The sequence below is a fragment of the Elaeis guineensis genome, chromosome 8 (assembly GCF_000442705.2).
Source record: "Elaeis guineensis isolate ETL-2024a chromosome 8, EG11, whole genome shotgun sequence".
Classification (NCBI taxonomy): domain Eukaryota; kingdom Viridiplantae; phylum Streptophyta; class Magnoliopsida; order Arecales; family Arecaceae; genus Elaeis; species Elaeis guineensis.
Window position 1 is genome coordinate 20,024,882 of NC_026000.2, and position 21,586 is coordinate 20,046,467.

The following is a 21,586-nucleotide window of genomic DNA, read 5'->3' on the forward strand; positions in this document are numbered from 1 at the left end:
TCTGCTCGAGCTAGTTCAACTGCATCCGAGGTAACTCTATTCCTGCTCGAGCTAGCTCGACTGCACGAGGACAGCACATAATGATTAATTTTTTGTACTTTTTCAATGACTAATTTTTAGATCTAATGGCTATTCCAAGCTTTCTAACGGCCAAAACTCACTCTCAAGCCTCTTCAAGTCTATAAAAAGCTATAGAATCATTTAGGAAGCAAGATTAAGTGGATCAAAAGAGGAAAAATTTAGATTGAGTGAGCTTCATTGAAAACCATTGAAAAGAAAAAAAAATAGAGGATTTAGTACACTATTTTAAGAGTTTTTAAAGTGTGATCTTTTTCAACATCTTTTCTATCTTCTCAAACATCAAGAAGAGAAGTTGAAGCTTCATTTAAGTAACACATCAACAACTTCTCCAGATATTAAAAGAGTTCTATTTTCTGCTTTTCTTTTGTACTGAAATTTCTATTTCTTGTATTTTATTTCTTTACAATTTTTTTTTAGAAAAAAATTTAGAATTCGGCCCATCCAAACTCAGAATTGGACAAGTATAAGGTTTGGTTAGTGAGTCCAAAAAATCAACTGAATTGTTAGTGAGTCTGAAAAACTAACGGTGTAAAGAATTTGATTGATTGATCTAGGTTAAAATCAATTAGGTTTGTTTATAAGTCTAAAAAAATAAACATACTGTAATCAAAGGTGGATTATAGGAAAAATCTCAAGAGAAGCTTGAAGAATGGACATAGGAGCGGATTGCTTCAAATTACTATAAAATTTAGTATGTTTGTGTTGTGCTCTTTTTTGGCTTATCTTTCTTGCACTCATTACTTTATTTATATACCTTGCATGCTTTTAAACCTTGCTTAACTTTATTCTTACTCTTGCTTATCATCATTTATATTTTAAATCTGTTGCTAAATATCTTGTTCACATCTCAATTACACATCTTAGTTTAGATTGAAGCACATATTTGCCTTAAGATTCAATTTGGCTCAAATTTTTTAATCAACCTAATTCATCCATCTTCTTGGGTTGCTACCTCTAGGCAACACATTTTATTTTATGTTGATAAGCTATTTACCATGTGATATAAAAAAAAATAGACATAAAGTTTCGTTTATTCATAAAGTAAAGTTTCACATAAAAAACTTGGTTATGAGGTGTCATTAGTGTTGTGATATATAGAAGATCGTGTGTTGATTGATAACATAGTTATCGTTATGATTTGTATTGATGATTATTTTATAATTAAGTATAAAGAATATATCCTATGGAGGAATTAAGTTTTTTAAATATGGTCACATTAATTTTTTAGTTATTAATTAGATCCAGATAAAATTTTATTAAAGGCTTTTTGAAATGCTTTAAATAATTAAAATGAAGATGCTTGTATTAGGTTGGGCCAAATGGAAGAATATTATGATTTTTCTAATTAAACCCATTCGAATGTGGCCCACACTAATACTTATCGAGATTTATTTTATATATTTTAATTTATCTGGACTTTGACTAAAAATAAATCTTCAATAAAGAGAAGGGATATATTAGATGGTTTGATAAAGTCGAGCTCTACTGAATCATCATGGATAAAAGTCCAACTCTAATCTTTGTGATGGATTCAGATATTACCTCTGATGGGTGAGATATGTTATAAAAAGATTTTTACGGATTTGAACGCCAATCCGATCCACGAGCTTGTAAAATTTTTTCCATCAGATATATTCGGATAAGGGATTGAGAAATCAAGACGCTACTTGACGGCAATGAGGAGTATCCAGGATTGATTTTCTTGTGATTGCAGGTTACTGATCGTTGCAGGCTATTGATTATTGATTCATCTGTGACTTAAACAACAATAGCTGGAGGTATGATTATTTTTATATTAAAAATTAAGATTTTCTATAATAGAAAAGTCTAAAATTTTCTCTCCCCTTTTCTTGCTTCTTCAACTAGAATTTTACTTTCCAATTCCATCCATCTTTCCCATCCAGTAAGTAGAGATCGGTGATAACCATGGGCGAGCAACAAAAGCGAGAAAAAGAGAGAAGAGTTGGAAAAAAATATGATACTTATAATAGTTCAATTTAGCTCATCTTTATGCCCACAACTTAGTATTTTGTCATATCACTATTTTTATCGGTTAGTGAGAATGAAAAATAGAAAAAGAAAAAGCAAAAGACTATTTTCATATGGTTCTTGATCCCTACAAATTGAAATTCTTCTTTCTTTCTCACCCCAAACACGGATAATAGAATCAAGAAATCAAGAAACAGGGAAACAAAATGTAGAGAAATATGACAATGATCACAATTTGGGATCTTAAAAGCTTTTTTTTTTTTAATTTGATAATTTGTATGACAATATTTAGAGCATAAAAAATAGTAACTCATTACAAACACTTTGAAATTCCAACAAAAGACTGCCAATATATTTAATATTAAGTATAATATGAAGAGCCCCAATAAGTAAACCCAAGAAAACCTCACTGCTCACAACTTTTTAAAAGAGAAAGCGAAGAGAAAGAAAGAAACAAACTGATAGTTAAATATGTACCATTTATTTAAATTAAAATCATCTAATATTTTTTTCTCAAATCACAAACTTTGACATCAAGAAATCAATAAATAGAGGAATAAAGATAGAAAAAAATTTAAAAAATTCTTAGACTTAATCACTTAAAGATTGTTATCCTTATTAATGAACATTTTTTCTTATGTAATTGATCTTTTCTTTTTTTTTTTATTTTTTTTGAATTTTTTTATTGTCAACCGATCAGTTGACAAAAGGAGATACCACTACTCTTATGGTTGTCGTCAGGATGGAAGGATGGATTTGGATAAATTCTAACCGAGAGATCTAAATGAAAGATATAACTCATGCACGTTAGCCCCTTCTACTTTTTTTAGTTGGTTTGATAATATCATTTTCATGATCCGAATTAAAAAAAATTATCGTCTTGGTTGTACTAATTAAAATTCACAAAAAATTATAAATTTCTAAAACTTTCAAGTTGTTTGGCGCCATTAACCCTTGTGAAAATGGTGCCAACTGCCAGGCGCCAACGCTTGTTACATCCAGTACCGTTAGCACTGCACCAAATGTTGTTGCCGCGCACGCATCTCCCCGTTTTTGATGTCGAGCCATCTCTTATGTTTGATTTGACGGTTCTGATCTGTTCACAGATCTAATGATTCTTCTCACTTAGCGCACGCTCCCATTTTCCTGGGCGCGCGTTAGCTCACTCTCTCTTAAAATACGCCTCTGGATCATCCAACCGTCGTCAAAGTCCCTGTTGATCCCCCTTTAATCCTTCCTTCAAATCCAATCCTCGCATCCCGTACCGTTCTTTTTTATTCTTCTCTCTCTCTCTCTCTCTCTCTCTCGCTGGACGGAGACGACGAAGGAAGACGACGGCGATGGATCTATGGGAGAAGGCTAGGGTTTTCGCGGGGGAGGCGGCGAAGCGGTCGCAGGAGCTGACAAAAGGGGCCGCCAAGTTCTCCCAGGAGTTCGTCTCCGAGACCACCAAGAAGTCCAAGGAGCTCGCTGCCGAGGCTACCAAGAAGGCCGACCTCATCCGCGCCGAGGCCCTACGCGCCGCAGACCAGATCAAGACCCTCGCCGTCGACCTCCCCACCCTTCCCATCTCCCCCCTCGCGCCGGGCGGATCCGCCACGCCGGACCTGGCCTCGGATCTCGAGCGGTTCGGCATCACCGAGGAGCTCCGGGAGTTCGTCAAGGGCATTACCCTCAGCACCTTCCGCGATTTCCCTATGGAAGGTATGCCCTTTGAATGAATCTTTTTTATGCTATCTACTTGCTTCCTTCTTTGAATGTAATGTTAAAGTCTATGGCTTTTTACTTTTTAGATAGTAATGGATCTATTAGATGCGTTCATTTTGCTAGGGTTTATGTGATTAATTTTGCCTAATTTCTGGGTTATTTGAAGTTTTGTCACGGTGGTAATCTTATAAGGTCTTTTGAATTGTGAACTGAAGTGCTTTAGGTGTTCCTTCTGTTTGTTGTTTTTCTGTTATAGTTTTTGGGAATTGGCTTCTAATATGAACAGCGTCTGTTTTGGTCTTTGCTTCGTTATTTTGATTTTAGATGGATAGGATTATTCAGTCTTTTGACATGCTTTGTGTATAGATGAACCGGAAATGTCGGAGGTTCCCACAGTGTCAAATGTTAGGCAGGATCTTAATGAGTGGCAAGCGAGACATGCTACACTTGTTCTCTCAACAGTTAAGGTACTTGGTCTTTTGTCCGCTTTTACTTTATAGAATTTATAGTTCTATATTATTTTTTTCATTTTATTTTAGCTTTTTAAGAGGTCAATTTATCTGGGTCATAAAAAATTTAGTGCGAGTACCAGCTGCATGAAACCACTAGAGGGCACTGAGATTGGCATTTTCATGTTCCACTTTGGTGGACATATCTATAACCAGAGTGCCTAATGTCTTGCTACTGACTAACTTTTCTGATATCAGAATGAGCATAAAGCAACTTTACAGTTATGTAATGATGAACATTTCCACCAGTTTTCAAGATACTGTAGTCCTAATAGCCACTCCTATTCATATGGTAAGTCGGTTTTTAAGACATATTGCTTATTTTGAGGATATTGAGAATTCATAAATCATTATGAAATTCATGTTCTGAATTAAGATAGTATGTAATATGCTGATTATCTCCATTGGAAAATATTATGAGGACTAAGGAGGCTGAGCCTGATTAGTCATTGGCATTTTAAATTTGCAACTAGGTAATAAGTACAAGTTAATCTGTGTAATACTTTGTAAATCAAAAGAATGCTGTTGGGGCACCTTTGTCACAAAGGAGAAAGAGCAGATTTTAGTGATATCTTATGGAGAATTTGATAGGTCACATAATGCCCTGATATAGTTGTATTAATGAGACTTGGAATTTGTGCACTTGTAATGAAATTGTTGTTTGAAGCTCTTGGTGTGTCGGAAGAAGTAGGTGAAGAATTGATGGCCTGATACTATTAAGTTGGATGACAGCCTTTACCTGTCTGTTAACTGGATTGTAGGTGGGTGTTAGAGTGGATCAGCATTACCAGAATGGTAAAAATATAGATCATAGAATATTAAGGTACACATGTGGTTAGAAAGCACATAATGCTAATATTATAAATTTGCTTAATTTATTTATTTAATGATTTGTTTTTTCAATAAGTGCATGACATGGAAATCCAATAATAAATAAACTAGTGAAGGTGCATATCTTATTTTATTAAGATTGATTTCTATGAAGTTAACAATAGAGATGTCTTGGAGTCCTACGAATCAGGTGTGGAATGAGAGCAAAATTTAAAGCATATTATTCATGTTGAAGACTCTAGTTTATGCAGAATTGTCAAGCTAGTAGAACGAGGGCTTATAATTTTGAAATTGGTTGTGATGAAGGCATGGGTCAATCACTTATGAGATCAACTTGCATACTTAGATTAGGTTATCAGCTTTTTCCTTTCTTTTCCCCTTTTTCATTATAAGGGCTTGTGGGTGTGCAAGCATTTTTTTATAGTAAAATGAGGCCAGTTTTGTCTCCTCCATTTACATGCTGACCTTAAGATTAAGCGTTTGCAATATGCTTTTCATTATTGTGGTTTCATTTGTATCTCATATTATATGAACTGAGCAGATAAATGCCTTCTGTATTTCAGGAAATCTCCAAGTTTAGATATGACCTATGCCCACGGTATATGAAAGAGAGAAAATTCTGGCGAATATATTTTATACTTGTAAACAATTATGTGGCTCCGTAAGTATCTTGCCTTTCTGGTGTCTTCCATCTGATAGCTTTAATTTTTATTTTTTTCATTTTTGAACCCATTTTTATCAAGATTTCAGGTTTAATGTTTAACCCGCCTCACCTCTATTTATTTGACCCTGTACCTCTTCCTCAATCTGAAATCAGGAATCATACACAAATACATGTTGCATCGATACAATTCTTGCTCATGTATGTGTGTGCGTGCATGCGTGCGCATGTATACATACATATGCATCTATACATACATATGTATATACATACATACATCGCTACATACACACGTACGTATGTACGTACGTACATACATATATATATATATAGACACACACACATACACACACACATACATATATACATATATACATACATATATATATGTACATATATGTATACATACATACGTATATGTACATATATGTATACATGTACATGTACATATATGTATACATACATTAGATATACATGTATATGTACATGTACATATATGTATACATGTACATGTGTGTGTGTGTGTGTGTGTGTGTGTGTATGTATATGTATGTATACATATACATATACATGTGTGTGTGTGTGTATGTCTGTATCTATGTATGTATGTATATGTGTGTGTGTGTGTAGATATATAAAAATGTACATACGTTGTACTGCTATCACCATCTAAATAGCTAGTGTTGCTAATTGAAGAATAATGTAGTTCTCAGATGTAGATCTATGTTAGTTACATCAATTCTCTGTATGTTATACCAGATCTGGTGGAGGGGGTAGCTGTGTTAGAAAACATGTCGGGCACTTCTATCTTTCACTGCACAAATGAGGAGGAAAAAATGCAGTCATTATTAATGGGAATGCTACTATGCTATCTAGATGAAGAGAGTTAAGGGAACTGTCTAAATTACATGAAAAATATACATGAAGCTTATAATGACATCTCAGACAAACCAGGGGTGCTGTATAGCTTGAACTAAATATTGAAGAATATAAGATTCTGATGCAACAGTCTCTCTTTAGCAAATGCATATTCTGTGTGATGACTTGGGCTCCAGCTTGCTGAACAATTTCTCATAGCATGTTTTTCACATTTTGCTTTCTTGATAGTTTACACTTTAAGCTTGCTGAACAACCTAGTAGCTTCTGAATTTGGTATTCTTCCAGATAAATTCTGTCATCAAATACTTTAAAATTTGTGATGGTCTAAATGCCCCTTTCCATTTGGTTTTAAAATTTACCTCTTCATGACACATCCAGGTGGGTGTTACTAAGTTGCCTCACATTTTGCCGCTATTTTGTTCTTTCCTGTTCTGCTGTTTGATTTCAATGATTTGAAATAGCAAAATTACATTTACTTAACACATTAAGTGTCGTTGACATCAAGTCAAAGCTTGGAAACTTTAACATATGCATGTCGATTTATTATTAGCAAGAATTTTTGCTTTTTATAGTATGACGATGCTATGGTTTTCTTTTTTAAAAATAAAAATGCAGTTACCTTACTGAATTTGATTGTATGTGGATCCTATTAGTTATGAGAAAAGATATACGGAGGAATTAAAAACAAAGGCGGAACAGAAGCAAAAAGATAGTGGTAAGGAGAATACAACTACTCCACCAGCTACTACAGCAGGAGCAAAGGAAACAAAGTTGCAAAGTAAGACTTCCACCTCATCAAATACAGAGCATGATTTGGATATGTTTCTTCTGGGGGATCTTGGAAGTGATGATGATGGTCCAGGTAGGCGATTCACAATTTCATATGTGTTATCACTCATTCATCATAAGAATAAGAAACATAAGCAGTATATTTTCTAGCACTTTATTTTCCACTAGGTATGCATGAATTATTGTCACTAGAAACTGCTGGAGGAAGTAATTGTGTAATATAATTAGTAGTTAAAATTTCTTGAGATATACATGATATGCTACATTTTTCAGATGATGGTGGTGATGGTTTTGATGACGATTTTGATAAGATTGGAAGCAACTCGGTAAGATAACTCATGCAATTTCCATCTTTTGGAATTTCCATTTTGACTCCTTGAACTCCCCCCATCATGCATGTACTTCACATTGCAATAGTGGTTTGTGAGATTCTCACTGTATGATGCATCGATGTTGTTCTCTTGGAGAAAATAAGCGATAATAGTTTGCTCAATCTTTTGGAAATAAATGTGATAATATGCTAAATCTGGATATGTGATATGCAACCTATGTGTGTCTTCTCTCTTTGGTTGATGCTTGAATGATTATTCATCATATGCTTACTGTATCAAACTGCTCTAGCTTAGTATATTAATTACTTCTCTTCTGTTTCATAACCACAGCAATGAGCGAGCAAGCTAGCCCCAAAATTCAGGGTTCTGTTGCATATTTGTTTCACCATTTTTTGTTATCTAAGACCACGCAGCACCATTTCAATTTTCAAAGAGGTCACTACTTTCATTCATATCTTCTGTCTTCCAGTAAAATGTATATGCCTAAAAAATTGTCCCTTCCCCAATTGTCTATCATGATTTTTGTCGAGTTTGATGAAGCATTCTTACATATTATGTTTGGTGATATTGCTTTTCAGTGTTTTAAAAGGTGGTTATGGTATGGAGGTGGTCATAGTGCATATGCAGTATATGGGTTCCATATGCAGGTGTACAATCAGTATTTTTTTGAATATTTAGAAATAAATAGAATATATGAAAGAAACTAGGGAGCGATGTTTGGCTTCCCATGTCCTACCTTCCACATCTAAAACAACTGATATATCCTGCTTTTATTGGAGATAGTTTTTTATTTCCAAAAATATCCTCCACTATCCAAGTCATCCTAGCCATCCTTCTTGTGCAAACCTCCTCTAATTTCCTCCACCCTTCTCCTAACAAGTACCTGTCTTCTAACTCATCATCCCTAATCTATTTAGGCATAGAAATACTAGCTTGATATGATTCACACCTCTGTTTTCGCTGACTGTTGTTTTTCATTTTTTTTTTCCTGGTTAAGTTTTGACTAAGTGCAGCACCTGAAATAAGAGTAGTTGTTCAAGAAAGGAGATGTGCTCATTTTGAATCTTGTACTGGGTTGGAAATCTTGGGAAGCCTGCTGTTTGAAACACCTTAGAACCTTTCCCAACACACACACACACACACAATAAAAAAAAAAAAAAGAAGAGAGAGAGAGGAAAAGTAACCCTGTTTTGTGGTTCGTTTACTCTTATTGGATATCTGAAAATTTTTTTGAAGTCTAGATCTTTTCTTGATTCGGGTATTTTGGATTTGAGATTCTTATTTCTGATGGATTTTTGAGTTTTTCTGTTTTGGTGGCCTGGTTTTTGTTGTTGCTTTTTTCCCTGGGCCTTATGGGTCTACAAGAGAGGGAGAGGAAAATGGGTAGAAGGAGATAAAAGGAAAACTTAAAGAGGAGAGCTGCTAGAAGAATTAGGGCGGTAGCAGGGATGGAAAGGTTGAGGGATTGTGCATGGTAGAGATAGGGAAAGAGAGGTGGGAATGGCTGGAGAGGTCTGTCTTTAGGGCATGGATGTGGGAGATTATATTTGGAGTTAAAATGGACATTTTATGTTACTTGCATAAAAACCCAATCTTCTTTTGCTTCTCGATTCCTATGCTTTTAATGACCAATCAGAGGGCTTGGGAATGTTGGGAAGCTTAGCTGTGTCAGCAAGCTTCCATCAAAATATAATAAATATAATAATGATATCAATTTTTTTATACATAATAACAATATTAATAACAATACAATTAATATACTGATATTATGAATTTACATGTATCCAGCCAGTGTGAAATTCACATCCAGCCTAACTATCAGCCTGAACTTGCTTCATTTGTATGGGCTTGCATAAGATGTGGGGGCACATATGCGGTTGTAGAATGCTAAGAGTGTTGCGTATTTGGCTGCACGTTGCCAAGAATGTTGCATATGCAGCCACACAACGTTAACCCTGCTGCATATGTCTCCACATGGTTCTTAGAGGGACTCCCTTTTTGGCCATATGTGGCCTAACCACATAGTACTTCCATATAGGAAGGGTAGTGCAGTCAAGGGACCAACAACATCTGCATGTGTGGCCATATGCACTGCATTGTAAAATGATGATGCTTTTCTAACTTTGTTGCTTCCCATCGATATCTGTGATGTACTATATTAAAGCACATGCAACATCCTTTTGTTAACCAACCACTTGAATCCAGAAGTTAAACCCAATGAGGAATGGCTTACAGTGTAAATCAGGCTATGCACCTCTCCTCCAACCTGGATCACACATGGAGGGATCACAAATTAGATAGCAAATGAAACATGCTAAGATGACAACCAGGTTAACTAATAAGTAACTGAAACTGGAGATAATTTGAGCCCATGGGCTTCAACAGCTTGAGCTATGACACAATGTTAATAATGACTTGAACCTAAAAGCTTAGGCTAATAAGGAATAGATCAATGATGTATATCAGGGTTAGCACCTTTATGCCATGATGCCATCTGCTGTAACTACTGTTGTTGTCGAGCTTGAATTCCTTCTTTTGAGAGGTGATCTAGGGACTCTACTATGCTGTGTAATTATGGTAATAATTTTGTGCTTCAGAGCAATATTGTGGCCAATGGACAGGAGAACACTTTCACCCACCTTTTCTTGATGGGAAACTGACTGATAATTATATCATCCCTTAAGTTTCACCAACATTTGATGATGATGCAACGAATAGTTATTTCTGCTGGAATCACCTTGTGATGCAGGAAGAATTTATAAGTTTGTGTTTGGATGTTTTGAAAACATGTCTTTTTGTTATTATTGATTCATTTAGATTATTGGGAAATCAGATCCATGGTTGAGTTCTGGTGCAACCACGTTCTTTTAATCTATGAACACAGGTAAATTATTTTAGTCGTTTTCAGAATTGGATTGAGCTGTACTTGAACTTGCTTGAGATGCATCCTAGTTCGTTAGTTCAGCTAGTATCCATCTAAAAGCATCCAGCTTGAATCTAAAGGCAGTTTGGTAGCATTTATGGCCAAAACAAAAACCTATTATCCTCCCCACGAGTGGAGTCAATGCCTGTTCTTTTTCTCCTTCCTAATTTTCTTTTTTTGGTGCTAGATTCTTCGAATATTTTTGTGCCACATGTAAATGCTTAAATTTGATGAAACTTCTTTAAGCAGAAGCCCCATTGTTTGCATCTATTTTGTATACAATCACACATACACAAGCACATCAGAAGCATGCACATGTAATAAAGGCAAGCGCGTAATCATTCTAAACAGTAGTTTGGACGTGTATACTCTAATTTTTCATGCTTTCCATTTTATCCTCTGACCGTGAGTTATTATATTACAACATGCTTGTTTTTACTCGTTTTCCTTGAAGCATTTGATAAATTATCACCTTTTGTTTCAAAATTACAAATTAAAATATACATTGCAAAAAATTGTTGTGTTAGACAGGGCTTAGATAGTGACGATGATAAGGCGGCCAATGCAGCAGAGCAGTGAACATCAGTTCGATGAGAAGGAAACCTCAGCTCAAGCGGCTCAAGAGTTCTTGCCTGGCAACACTAACAGTGCCTTACCGGTGAGGAGCCTGCGGTCCTGTGTATATCTCATTTCATTAGTTTATTGTTTCATGTGGAATTCAAATTTATGCCTGCAGACCATGTATGAGGTTGCCTATATGTTTCACTCTATGGACCGATTGTAATCTGGCAGATTGGGCAAATTACGTTGTATTGTTGGTTGTTGATAGGGGAATATTTCTGTTTCTTGAAGTGGTGTTTGTTGAGTGGTGCTAGATTAGAACTCAAATTGCTCGTTCGAGTCCTTCGAAGTAAAAGATTTCTCGTGTGCTATTATTTTTCTCTTTGATCTTGCAAGAACTGTCGCAACCATAGCCCAAATCTGTTGGGAACGGTTGGATCTGAGGGTCTGTCCGATATATGCCCGATGTCTGATGGCAATTTGATCTATTTGGCCTGACAGCTGAAGTTGGAGTGAGTAAAGCGAAAGGAAGCGGCTTGCCTCCCCGCAACCAGTGAGTGCAACCCGAGGCCCCATTGCAGCGTCCGGATGCGTCATGACCGCGAATGTGGGGACCATATCTGTCCTCGGTGCTTTGGAGTTGGCCTAGGGAAAGTGAAATGGTGCTGGACCACACCGAGTCATACCACAACCTACTACATCCCCATCCATGACACTGCAAGGCCTTTCAGAGAAAGCAGCTTCTGCCAAAGTAGGGCCTGACATCTAGGGGGCCTTGAGGAGACTTGTTGCGGAGCTGGTTATGCCTGATGCTCCTCTGCCACATCCAAGGCATGGAAAGATACTCGAAATGAACAGAAATCACTCTTCTCGCTCACTGCAAAACTTACCTCGAGCTATGCTGGTTGCAGGTTCTACAGTAGGCAGGCTCGTCGATTTTACCAGACCGATAATTAACATCATATTTGAAGTGGATGGCCAACCAAGCGAGTTTCTATGCAGCTCTCACAAACTATGTCGGCCATGTGTCTGAATGGCCCATAAGGCATTCATAGCTAAAGGACCGGCATGGCATGCACGGCCAACCGACACTTTTAATCGTTCACCCGCGGTATTCCGTACCATCCTATAGCCGACTCTTATCCTGCTCCTTTCTCTTCCTTCCGATGTCGGACCATTTTTCCCTTACTCCACCTTCTCTCTAGTTTCTCTCCATTTTGCTTTCCTCTTTCTATTCCTTTGTTCCACTCCTGCCTACTGAGCCGCTATCTGCACGTGTGTACATGTGTACGTACACACACACATGTATATCGTATTTCTGGTGTTCTTCAACATCGGGCACTTGGCAACCTATTTTAGGTTGATTGGGTGTGCAATGGGTTATTTTAAGTTATCTTGCAGTGAGACGGCCAGCTTGATCAAAAATCTTCCATAAGGTGTGAGCTTTAAACCAAAAATTCTATCATTTCTTTCTTTCCATAGTGTCCAAGTGATCACATTCATGGTTTTAATCTATGTTGTGTCTCTTCCTCAGCCAATGTTTTAAGCAATCACCTATGAGGTCAAAAAATAGCAGCCCATTAAATGGTCGATCTTCATTTATATGTGAAATCATGGCAAACTCTTTGTGCACCACGTGCGGTATAGAAAATCCGACGTGGAGTACACCGCTATATGATTGGTTCACGTAACCATCATTTTTAAATATATATTTAATATTTTCAGTTCTATTTTTTTATTTAAAAATTTTATATGACGAAAATATTACTATTCTTTGAAAAAAAATATGATATCTTATGGTATATTATGACTTCCTATACACAAGATATCATAATATGGTCTAGAAAATTATGACATCCTATGGCATACTATGATATTCTATGTCAAATTATGACTTTCTGTATACAGGATGTCATAATATGACCAAAATATCAGATGTTATAATATAGAAAGGATATTTTTATTCAATCGCTTTTCAATGCACATTTAATACTTGCAGTTTTATTTTTTCGTTTGAAAATTTTGAATTACGAAAATATTTCTGCTCTTTGAAAAAGTTATGACATCCTGCATCAAAATTATGACTTTCTACAAGATGTCGTACTATGATATAAAATGTCATGATTTTTTTCAAAGAGCAAAGATATTTTTGTCATTCAAAATTTTTAAATAAAAAAAATAAAATGATAGGCATTAAATGTGTATTGAAAAATGATAGTTATGTGGATCAATCACGTAAAATAATGCGTTTCACATCAGATTTTCTACACCGCCTGCGGTGCACAAAGAATTTCTCATGGACTCACTCTTTGGCCTTTATACAATCCTTTTATATCTTCAGTTCAAGTTGGAACGTAAGCCCAACTTTGAAACACTCATGCCAAGAATGTTTATGAGGCTTCAGGTTGATGTCTTATTTGATTTTCTGCATCACAAGCAATATAATTCTGCCAAATCCTTGTTTGCATCCCAAAAAATAATAATTTACCTGTTTCTCAATTGTTCACCTTTCCATTTATTTCTTTTTTCCTTCTCCTGCAGTCAGCACTTATTGACGAAAGTTTTTGCTTTTCAGATTGTTTTCTTATTAACATTTTTCAGTAAAACGATGATCATTCTTCTTTCTCAGCTCTTCTTTTTTTTTCCACGCGTCATCCATCTTCATCGGTTTTGGTGAAACATCGGTGCTTATCCAATCCTTGGTTGGGGCATCTTGAGCCATAAAGTATGCCACATTTTATGTTTTGAATGTAAAACTCATGTCCATGTGAGTCACTTCACTGCAGGGGTTATCTATCTGTCTCTCTCTCTGTGTGTGTGTTGGTCGTCGTGGTGGTGGTTTGGGGTTGGGGTTGGGGGGGGGGGGGGGGTTGTGCGGCGGTCAAATGTACTGCACTACATATCCATAAGCAAACCTGTCATATTTCCTGTACAAGAGTCTTTGAATGTCATCCATCATATTTAACTCCATTATAACCACCAGGCCACACCTTGAGATCTTTTGTTTGCTCTTTTTTCATGCATCTTTGAGTTTACATGCAGATAATTCTAATTCTTATCTATTGCTGTCTGTCAATTTGTTCAGTTTTCCGTTGCCTTTATTGTGATATTGATAGTTAGTTCTTTGGTTCTGTTTTTGCAATCATTCTGGTTATTTCTTGAAGCTGAACTTGAGGAATCTAGGGAGTGCTGTAAGGCAGTGACGTGTCCGATTCTGTAAGACAGCCATACTTTCCTCTTATATTATGTTACTGTGGTTGTTTTTCTGATTAATCCAAGAAGGATTCAATTGGACATCCACGAGCATAGGATTGCTGTGACTGTTATTGTGATAGCCCAAAATCCAGCCCAACTAATCTCAGTCCACTAAAGCCCAAACCGAGGAAAAAAAAAAAAAAAAAAACAAAGCAAACCGGGAAGAAGACTCCCGATAGGAGTCTTCTTCTCCGGCGAAACCCAAGAAAATCGGGACTCTTAGGACCCCTCGGAGTCCTAGGATCCTCTATAAGAAGACCCCCTCCCTCTTGAGACCGAAGATCGGCCTCCTTCCTCTCTCTTTCTCTCCGTTTTTCTCAATCGAAGCCGCGGATATCGTTCGGATTTTCGCCATGATTGCTCGCCAGCGAGGTCACCGGAGGTCAAGGTAAGTTTTCCTCTTCTTCTCTTCTTTCTTCTCCTTCCTCCCATGCTTCTGTGCGCGGCTGCCGGCGACGAGAGTCGCCGATTTTCGAACGGGAAAGAGACCCTGTTTTTGAGTTTTTTTTCTTTGGATTTTTCGGCGCCGGCGATCGGAATTGATCGCCGGCCACGCTCCTCCGTGACCGGGGGGTGGCCTCCGCCGCGGCGGCCGTGGCCTGAACGGCCCGGCAAAACATGGGCCACATCGGTCCCCTGTTCCGGCACGGGAAGAACCAAGAAAAGAAGAAAAAAAAAGAAGAAAAAGAAAAAAAAGAAGAAAAAGAAAAAAAAAAGAAAAAAAAAGGAAAAAGAGAAAAAAAAAAAGAAAAAAGAGAAAAAGAAAAGAAAATAATAATAATAATAATAATAATAATAAATATATATATATATATGTATGTATGAACAAATAAATAAATAAATAAATAAATAAATAAAATAAAAAAATTGAAATTGATGAGAGAGAGAGTTTCTCTCTCTTCTCTCTCTTCTCTCAGTCTGAACCCTGACTTTCTCTCTCTGGAATTGGACTTTCTCTCTCTACTTTCTCTCTCTAGAATTTTCTCTCTCTAGCTTGTTTCTCTCTCTCTTGATGGATTTCTCTCTCTAAAGTTATCCTTCTAAGAATTAGCGTAGGGGAAGGCTTCATCTGATGATTCTGATCGAGTTTAGGGAAGAATCTGATTTTAAGTGAGGTTTTGATTTTGGGATTTGTTAGATTTAATTTTGAATTAAAATTAATGTAAAAATATAATTTTGGATAATAGGCATGGAAGAATCTCCTAGAAGTTAGTCGATCTGTTCATTCAGTGTTTCGTGAAAGGTAAGTAATGAAACATCTTTTCGAGATATTCCATATTTATTCTGAAAATAAATATTTATTCTCTGAAATTATGTATGATTTATGAAATTATGTTTTGAAAGAAAAGTGCTTTTAACATATTATGGTATGTCAATTTGTGCACATGTTCAGTGAAATATTTATGATATATTATGATACAAAGTGTTTTGATACAGATCGAATTTATGCTCTCAGCCTAACTATGTTTCAGTGGGCCCCGCCAATGGGGATTATACGTTGGTATTCAGTGGACCCTGTCAGTGGGGGTTGTGCGCTGGTATTTGTGGACCCTGCCAGTGGGGGTTGTGCGCTGGTATTTGTGGACCCTACCAGTGGGGGTTGTGCACTGGTATTCTGTGGACTCCGCCAATGGGGGTTAAACGTTGGTTATAGTCAAGGCTGTTGAGTTACGAGTGTTTTGAATCGAATCGGATTTAAAATTATATTATATGTGAATATTTGAAATTATTGGATTTGCATTAAATCAACATGAAATATACTTTTATGTTTATTTACAGCATTATTCTTGAAAATTATATAATATCTGAAATATCTGGTAGAGATACTTGTTACTTATTGGGCTGTCTAGCTCATTACCTTTCTTTCTATTTTTTCAGATTCAGATAATTAATTTTGAGCGTGGGAAGAAATATTGGGACAGAGCTTTTAGAGGCGAGATTTTAGCATTGTCAATTTCATTAAATTTAGATCTATTGTTTTTATTGTTTTAGCGAAAGATTTTATTGGATGTAAGATATTTGATTTAATTACTTAAATTAAAGTTGAATAATAATTATTTAAATTTATTCCGCTCCGATGCATTGATATCGTGATGAGATGCCTTGCATGCTTATGGAGAGAGTTCTTCATAAGTATGCGGCGGTTGCCATGACCCTCGATTCACAATCTCGGATCGGGGGCGTGACAATTAATATGGTATCAGAGCATAAGTGGATAAATTATGACACATAGAATTTGACATAGTATGAGTGTAGGTGGGTAAACATTAGGAATATTGAGACGTTAAAGTATGAGCATCATAATAAACCCATCCTAACAAATAGATAAATGAATCTAATAAGGTTTTACTACTATAAGGTTACCATGCCTCCCCGTAGAATGACAAGAACTACTCAAGGAATTGCAAGAGAGACATCACAACCACAGGATGGTAGCACTCCCCATCTGACCAGTGGCACCCCTTAGGAGGAGGGAGTCGTAGATCCTAATGGAAGTGCTTCGAGAGTACGTCAAGAACCAGATATGGCTCAGTTAATGCAGACCCTAATCATGATGGTACAAGCGCAACAACAAATACAGCAGCAAATGTTTGAACAACAGCAGATACAATGAGATACACAACAACATCAGCATCCACCACCACAACATGGAGAGCAACCAGTACAACGGAACAATATTTCAGAATTTAAAAAGCTTGCTCCTCCAGCTTTCAAGGGGACTACTGAACCTTTGGAGGCTGATAACTGGATAATGGAGATAGAGAAGGCTTTCGCTGTCCAAGAGTGTCTTGATGAAGAAAAGATTCGATATGCAGCTTATTTACTACAAGGAGAAGCATACAACTGGTGTCAGCGACTACAGCGCAAGCATGAACAAGACGGCAAAATACTTACTTGGGAAAGATTTCGGATTGCATTCTATGATCAGTATTTTCCTCGGAGTATAAGGATCCAGAAAGAGCAAGAGTTTATTTATTTGAAGCAAAAGGGTATGAGTGTGACTGAATATGAAGCAAAATTTACAGAGTTAGCAAAATTTGCTCTGAGATTAGTGGATGGTGAGCAAGAACGTGTTCACAAGTTTGAGATGAGACTGAGAACTGAGATTCGAAAACAAATGGTTCCATATGAATTGACAACTTATGCAGATGTGGTAAACAAAGCACTGATAATTGAAAGGGAAGTCAATGAAGAACGCATGGAAAGGGAAAGAAAGCAAAGAAAGAGAGCACAATCAAATGATACACAAGGGCAGAATAATAAAAACATTAAAAGATCAGCTAAGGGAGCAGTAGACAATAAGACTCAACAGATTGATGGTGAGCCGTGCTCCAGATGTGGCAAAAATCATGCAGACAAGGATTGCTATTGGAATACCGGTGCTTGTTTCAAATGTGGTCAGATAGATCATAAAATTGCTAGCTGCCCACTAAATACTGAAAATCAGGTTGGCCAAAGAACTCATGAAGGACAACATAAGGGTGGTGGACAGATTTCTAAAAACCAGGGAAGAGTTTATGCGCTTTCTCAACAGAATCCATAGGCTTCCAATACAATGGTGACAGGTATGAAAAAATTTCGAGGACGAAATTTCTTTTTAGGGGTGAAGAATGTGATAGCCCAAAATCCAGCCCAACTAATCTCAGCCCACTAAAGCCCAAAACGAGAAAAAAAAAAACAGAGCAAACCGGGAAGAAGACTCTCGATAGGAGTCTTCTTCTCCGGCGAAACCCAAGAAAATCGGGACTCTTAGGACCCCTCGGAGTCCTAGGGTCCTCTATAAGAAGACCCCCTCCCCCTTGAGACCGAAGATCAGCCTCCTTCCTCTCTCTTTCTCTCCGTTTTTCTCAATCGAAGCCGCGGATATCGTTCGGATTCTCGCCATGATTGCTCGCCGGCGAGGTCACCGGAGGTCAAGGTAAGTTTTCCTCTTCTTCCCCTCTTTCTTCTCCTTCCTCCCATGCTTCTGTGCGCGGCTGCCGGCGACGAGAGTCGCCGATTTTCGAACGGGAAAGAGACCCTGTTTTTGAGTTTTTTTTTCTTTGGATTTTCCGACGCCGGTGATCGGAATTGATCGCCGGCCACGCTTCTCCGTGACCGGGGGGTGGCCCCCGTCGGCCGCCGGCCTCCACCGCGGCGGCCATGGCCTGAACGGCCCGGCAAAATATGGGCCACATCGGTCCCCTGTTCCGGCACGGGAAGAACCAAGAAAAGAAGAAAAAAAAAGAAAAAGAAAAAAGAAGAAAAAGAAAAAAAGAAGAAAAAGAAAAAAAAGAAAAAAAAAAGGAAAAAGAGAAAAAAAAAGGAAGAAAAAGAAGAAAAAAGAGAAAAAGAAAAGAAAATAATAATAATAATAATAATAATAATATATATATATATTTATATATATATATATATGTATGAACAAATAAATAAATAAATAAATAAATAAAATAAAAAAATTGAAATTGATGAGAGAGAGAGTTTCTCTCTCTTCTCTCTCTTCTCTCAGTCTGAACTCTGACTTTCTCTCTCTGGAATTGGACTTTCTCTCTCTACTTTCTCTCTCTAGAATTTTTTCTCTCTAATTTGTTTCTCTCTCTCTTGATGGATTTCTCTCTCTAAAGTTATCCTTCTAAGAATTAGCGTAGGGGAAGGCTTCATCTGATGATTCTGATCGAGTTTAAGGAAGAATCTGATTTTAAGTGAGGTTTTGATTTTGGGATTTGTTAGATTTAATTTTGAATTAAAATTAATGTAAAAATATAATTTTGGATAATAGGCATGGAAGAATCTCCTAGAAATTAGTCGATCTGTTCATTCAGTGCTTCGTGAAAGGTAAGTAATGAAACATCTTTTCGAGATATTCCATATTTATTCTGAAAATAAATATTTATTCTCTGAAATTATGTATGATTTATGAAATTATGTTTTGAAAGAAAAGTGCTTTTAACATATTATGGTATGTCAATTTGTGCACATGTTCAGTGAAATATTTATGATATATTATGATACAAAGTGTTTTGATATAGATCGAATTTATGCTCTTAGCTTAACTATGTTTCAGTGGGCCCCGCCAATGGGGATTATACGTTGGTATTCAGTGGACCCTGCCAGTGGGGGTTGTGCGCTGGTATTTGTGGACCCTGCCAGTGGAGGTTGTGCGCTGGTATTTGTGGACCCTACCAGTGGGGGTTGTGCGCTGGTATTCTGTGGACCCCGCCAATGGGGATTAAACGTTGGTCATAGTCAAGGCTGTTGAGTTACGAGTGTTTTGAATCGAATCGGATTTAAAATTATATTATATGTGAATATTTAAAATTATTGGATTTGCATTAAATCAACATGAAATATACTTTTATGTTTATTTGCAGCATTATTCTTGAAAATTATATAATATCTGAAATATCTGGTAGAGATACTTGTTACTTACTGGGCTGTCTAGCTCATTACCTTTCTTTCTATTTTTTTAGATTCAGATAATTAATTTTGAGCGTGGGAAGAAATATTGGGACAGAGCTTTTAGAGGCGAGATTTTAGCATTGTCAATTTCATTAAACTTAGATCTATTGTTTTTATTGTTTTAGCGAAAGATTTTATTGGATGTAAGACATTTGATTTAATTATTTGAATTAAAGTTGAATAATAATTATTTGAATTTATTCCGCTGCGATGCATTGATATCGTGATGAGATGCCTTGCATGCTTATGGAGAGAGTTCTTCATAAGTATGCGGCGGTTGTCATGACTCTCGATTCATAATCTCGGGTCAGGAGCGTGATAGTTATTGTCTGTCCTATAATGCCAGCACTATGGTTCTTTTTCCGATAAAACTGTGAGAACTGAGAATTGGCTTCTTTGTCTTATTGCATTATAAAATGTGCAGTAAGTTCTGGTTACTTGCTGTATCAAAATTCTGTTACTCAGCTACTTCTAGCAGTCTCATATAATTAGCATAAGATGAGTAGCAGCTATGCTTGGATATTCTTGTAAGAAACTAAACTTTATCCATCCATTCTCTGTAGAACATACTCCAGAGTGCAGCCCTTAGCCACCGTCTGGTATTTTAGATCTGGTTCTATGTCATATGAATGATAAATCATCATGCTTTCTAGATCCTCTTTTAGAAAAATATAAACACAATTGAGTTATTTAAGAGGGCATGCATGTGGTCATTAACCTGACGAGCTCGCTGTGTTCTTTTCTTATTGCGTTCCTTTTAGCTCTCTATTTAATGTTTCTGACAGATATATCAGTTATCCGATAGAAGTCGAAGTTTATTTATAAATTCACTTGAATAGGAGAATTTAATTCCAAAAAACTCTGGTCGATGAGATTAATTTGTCCATAAAATATTTTGTCAAGTCTGTGAATCAAGTAACCAATAATGGACAGTGTCATAGTCATCCATCAAAAATTTCTTAGACTATCACATGCATTTCACAACTGAATCAAATTCATTTTACATCATTTTATTTTAGTCATATATGGTCAAATTTTATGAATCAAGGTGTGATTCATGAGTTTGGTGGTGACTGCTAGTTTGTTCTCAGCATGATAATGAACTTCTGAGGTGGTGTAAGTTTCCAAGCTCAGACAGCTTTAGGTAGACAAGAGTGGTCTCCTAGAAACGTGAAATGGTGGTTGAGGTGAGGAGACGTACCTTGTTTTTGGTCCTTGTACTCCCCACATTTAATATCAAGCCATGATCTCAATCCAAGTTAGCCTTCTTCCATTCACTGTCAATTAATGAACAGCATGGGTCGCTATTAGGAAGATGGTCCATTGAAGCCATCTCTATGGATCTGCAAACCGTTAAATACTTGTGGAACAAAGTGCATTCAGTGTGAATGCACCAGATTTGGTGAGTCCAGACCCCTGTGCGTGTTAATTTCCTCACATCAAATCCCTTGATCAATGCTGAGAAACACGAGAAACGACAACAGATGCCTTGCTGTACCTTCTTTCTACTCCTGTTTACACTGGTTCTTCTTTTTGTTCTCTTCTAAAGATGGATTGATTGCAATAAGACGTTCCAAGAATACAAATATTAGACTTGACTTCGAACTGTAATCCTCTAATTCACAAA

The 21,586-nt window shown here is 36.7% G+C and overlaps 1 protein-coding gene across 5 annotated transcripts; it reads left to right on the top strand.

The window, feature by feature from the left end:
- Nucleotides 1-3,304: 3,304 nt before the first annotated feature.
- On the top strand, nt 3,305-13,269 carry LOC105049970 (uncharacterized). 5 transcript variants are annotated; one of them, XR_012143354.1, is made up of 8 exons: nt 3,309-3,774; nt 4,144-4,244; nt 5,681-5,778; nt 7,311-7,519; nt 7,720-7,772; nt 11,233-11,359; nt 11,764-12,093; nt 12,174-13,246. XR_012143354.1 is itself a non-coding variant. In XM_073261826.1 (6 exons), the coding sequence occupies exons 1-6, from the start codon at nt 3,411-3,413 to the stop codon at nt 11,241-11,243; spliced, it is 840 nt and encodes a 279-aa protein (XP_073117927.1). In that variant the 5' UTR covers nt 3,305-3,410; the 3' UTR covers nt 11,244-11,552. The 5 variants fall into 5 exon arrangements, 2 of the variants coding, with proteins under 2 accessions (XP_073117927.1, XP_010928109.1); XR_012143355.1 differs by having other exon boundaries at nt 3,305-3,774; nt 11,229-11,359; nt 11,764-13,269; XR_002165416.3 differs by having other exon boundaries at nt 11,764-13,248.
- The last annotated feature ends 8,317 nt before the right edge of the window (nt 13,270-21,586 follow it).

Excerpts from the sequence above, each read along its gene's own strand:
- LOC105049970 (XM_010929807.2), top strand. The coding sequence starts at position 3,411 with ATGGATCTATGGGAGAAGGCTAGGGTTTTCGCGGGGGAGGCGGCGAAG. Across the intron at positions 3,775-4,143 it reads CCGCGATTTCCCTATGGAAG|ATGAACCGGAAATGTCGGAG; the intron begins GTATGCCCTTTG and ends CTTTGTGTATAG. Across the intron at positions 4,245-5,680 it reads TTGTTCTCTCAACAGTTAAG|GAAATCTCCAAGTTTAGATA; the intron begins GTACTTGGTCTT and ends TCTGTATTTCAG.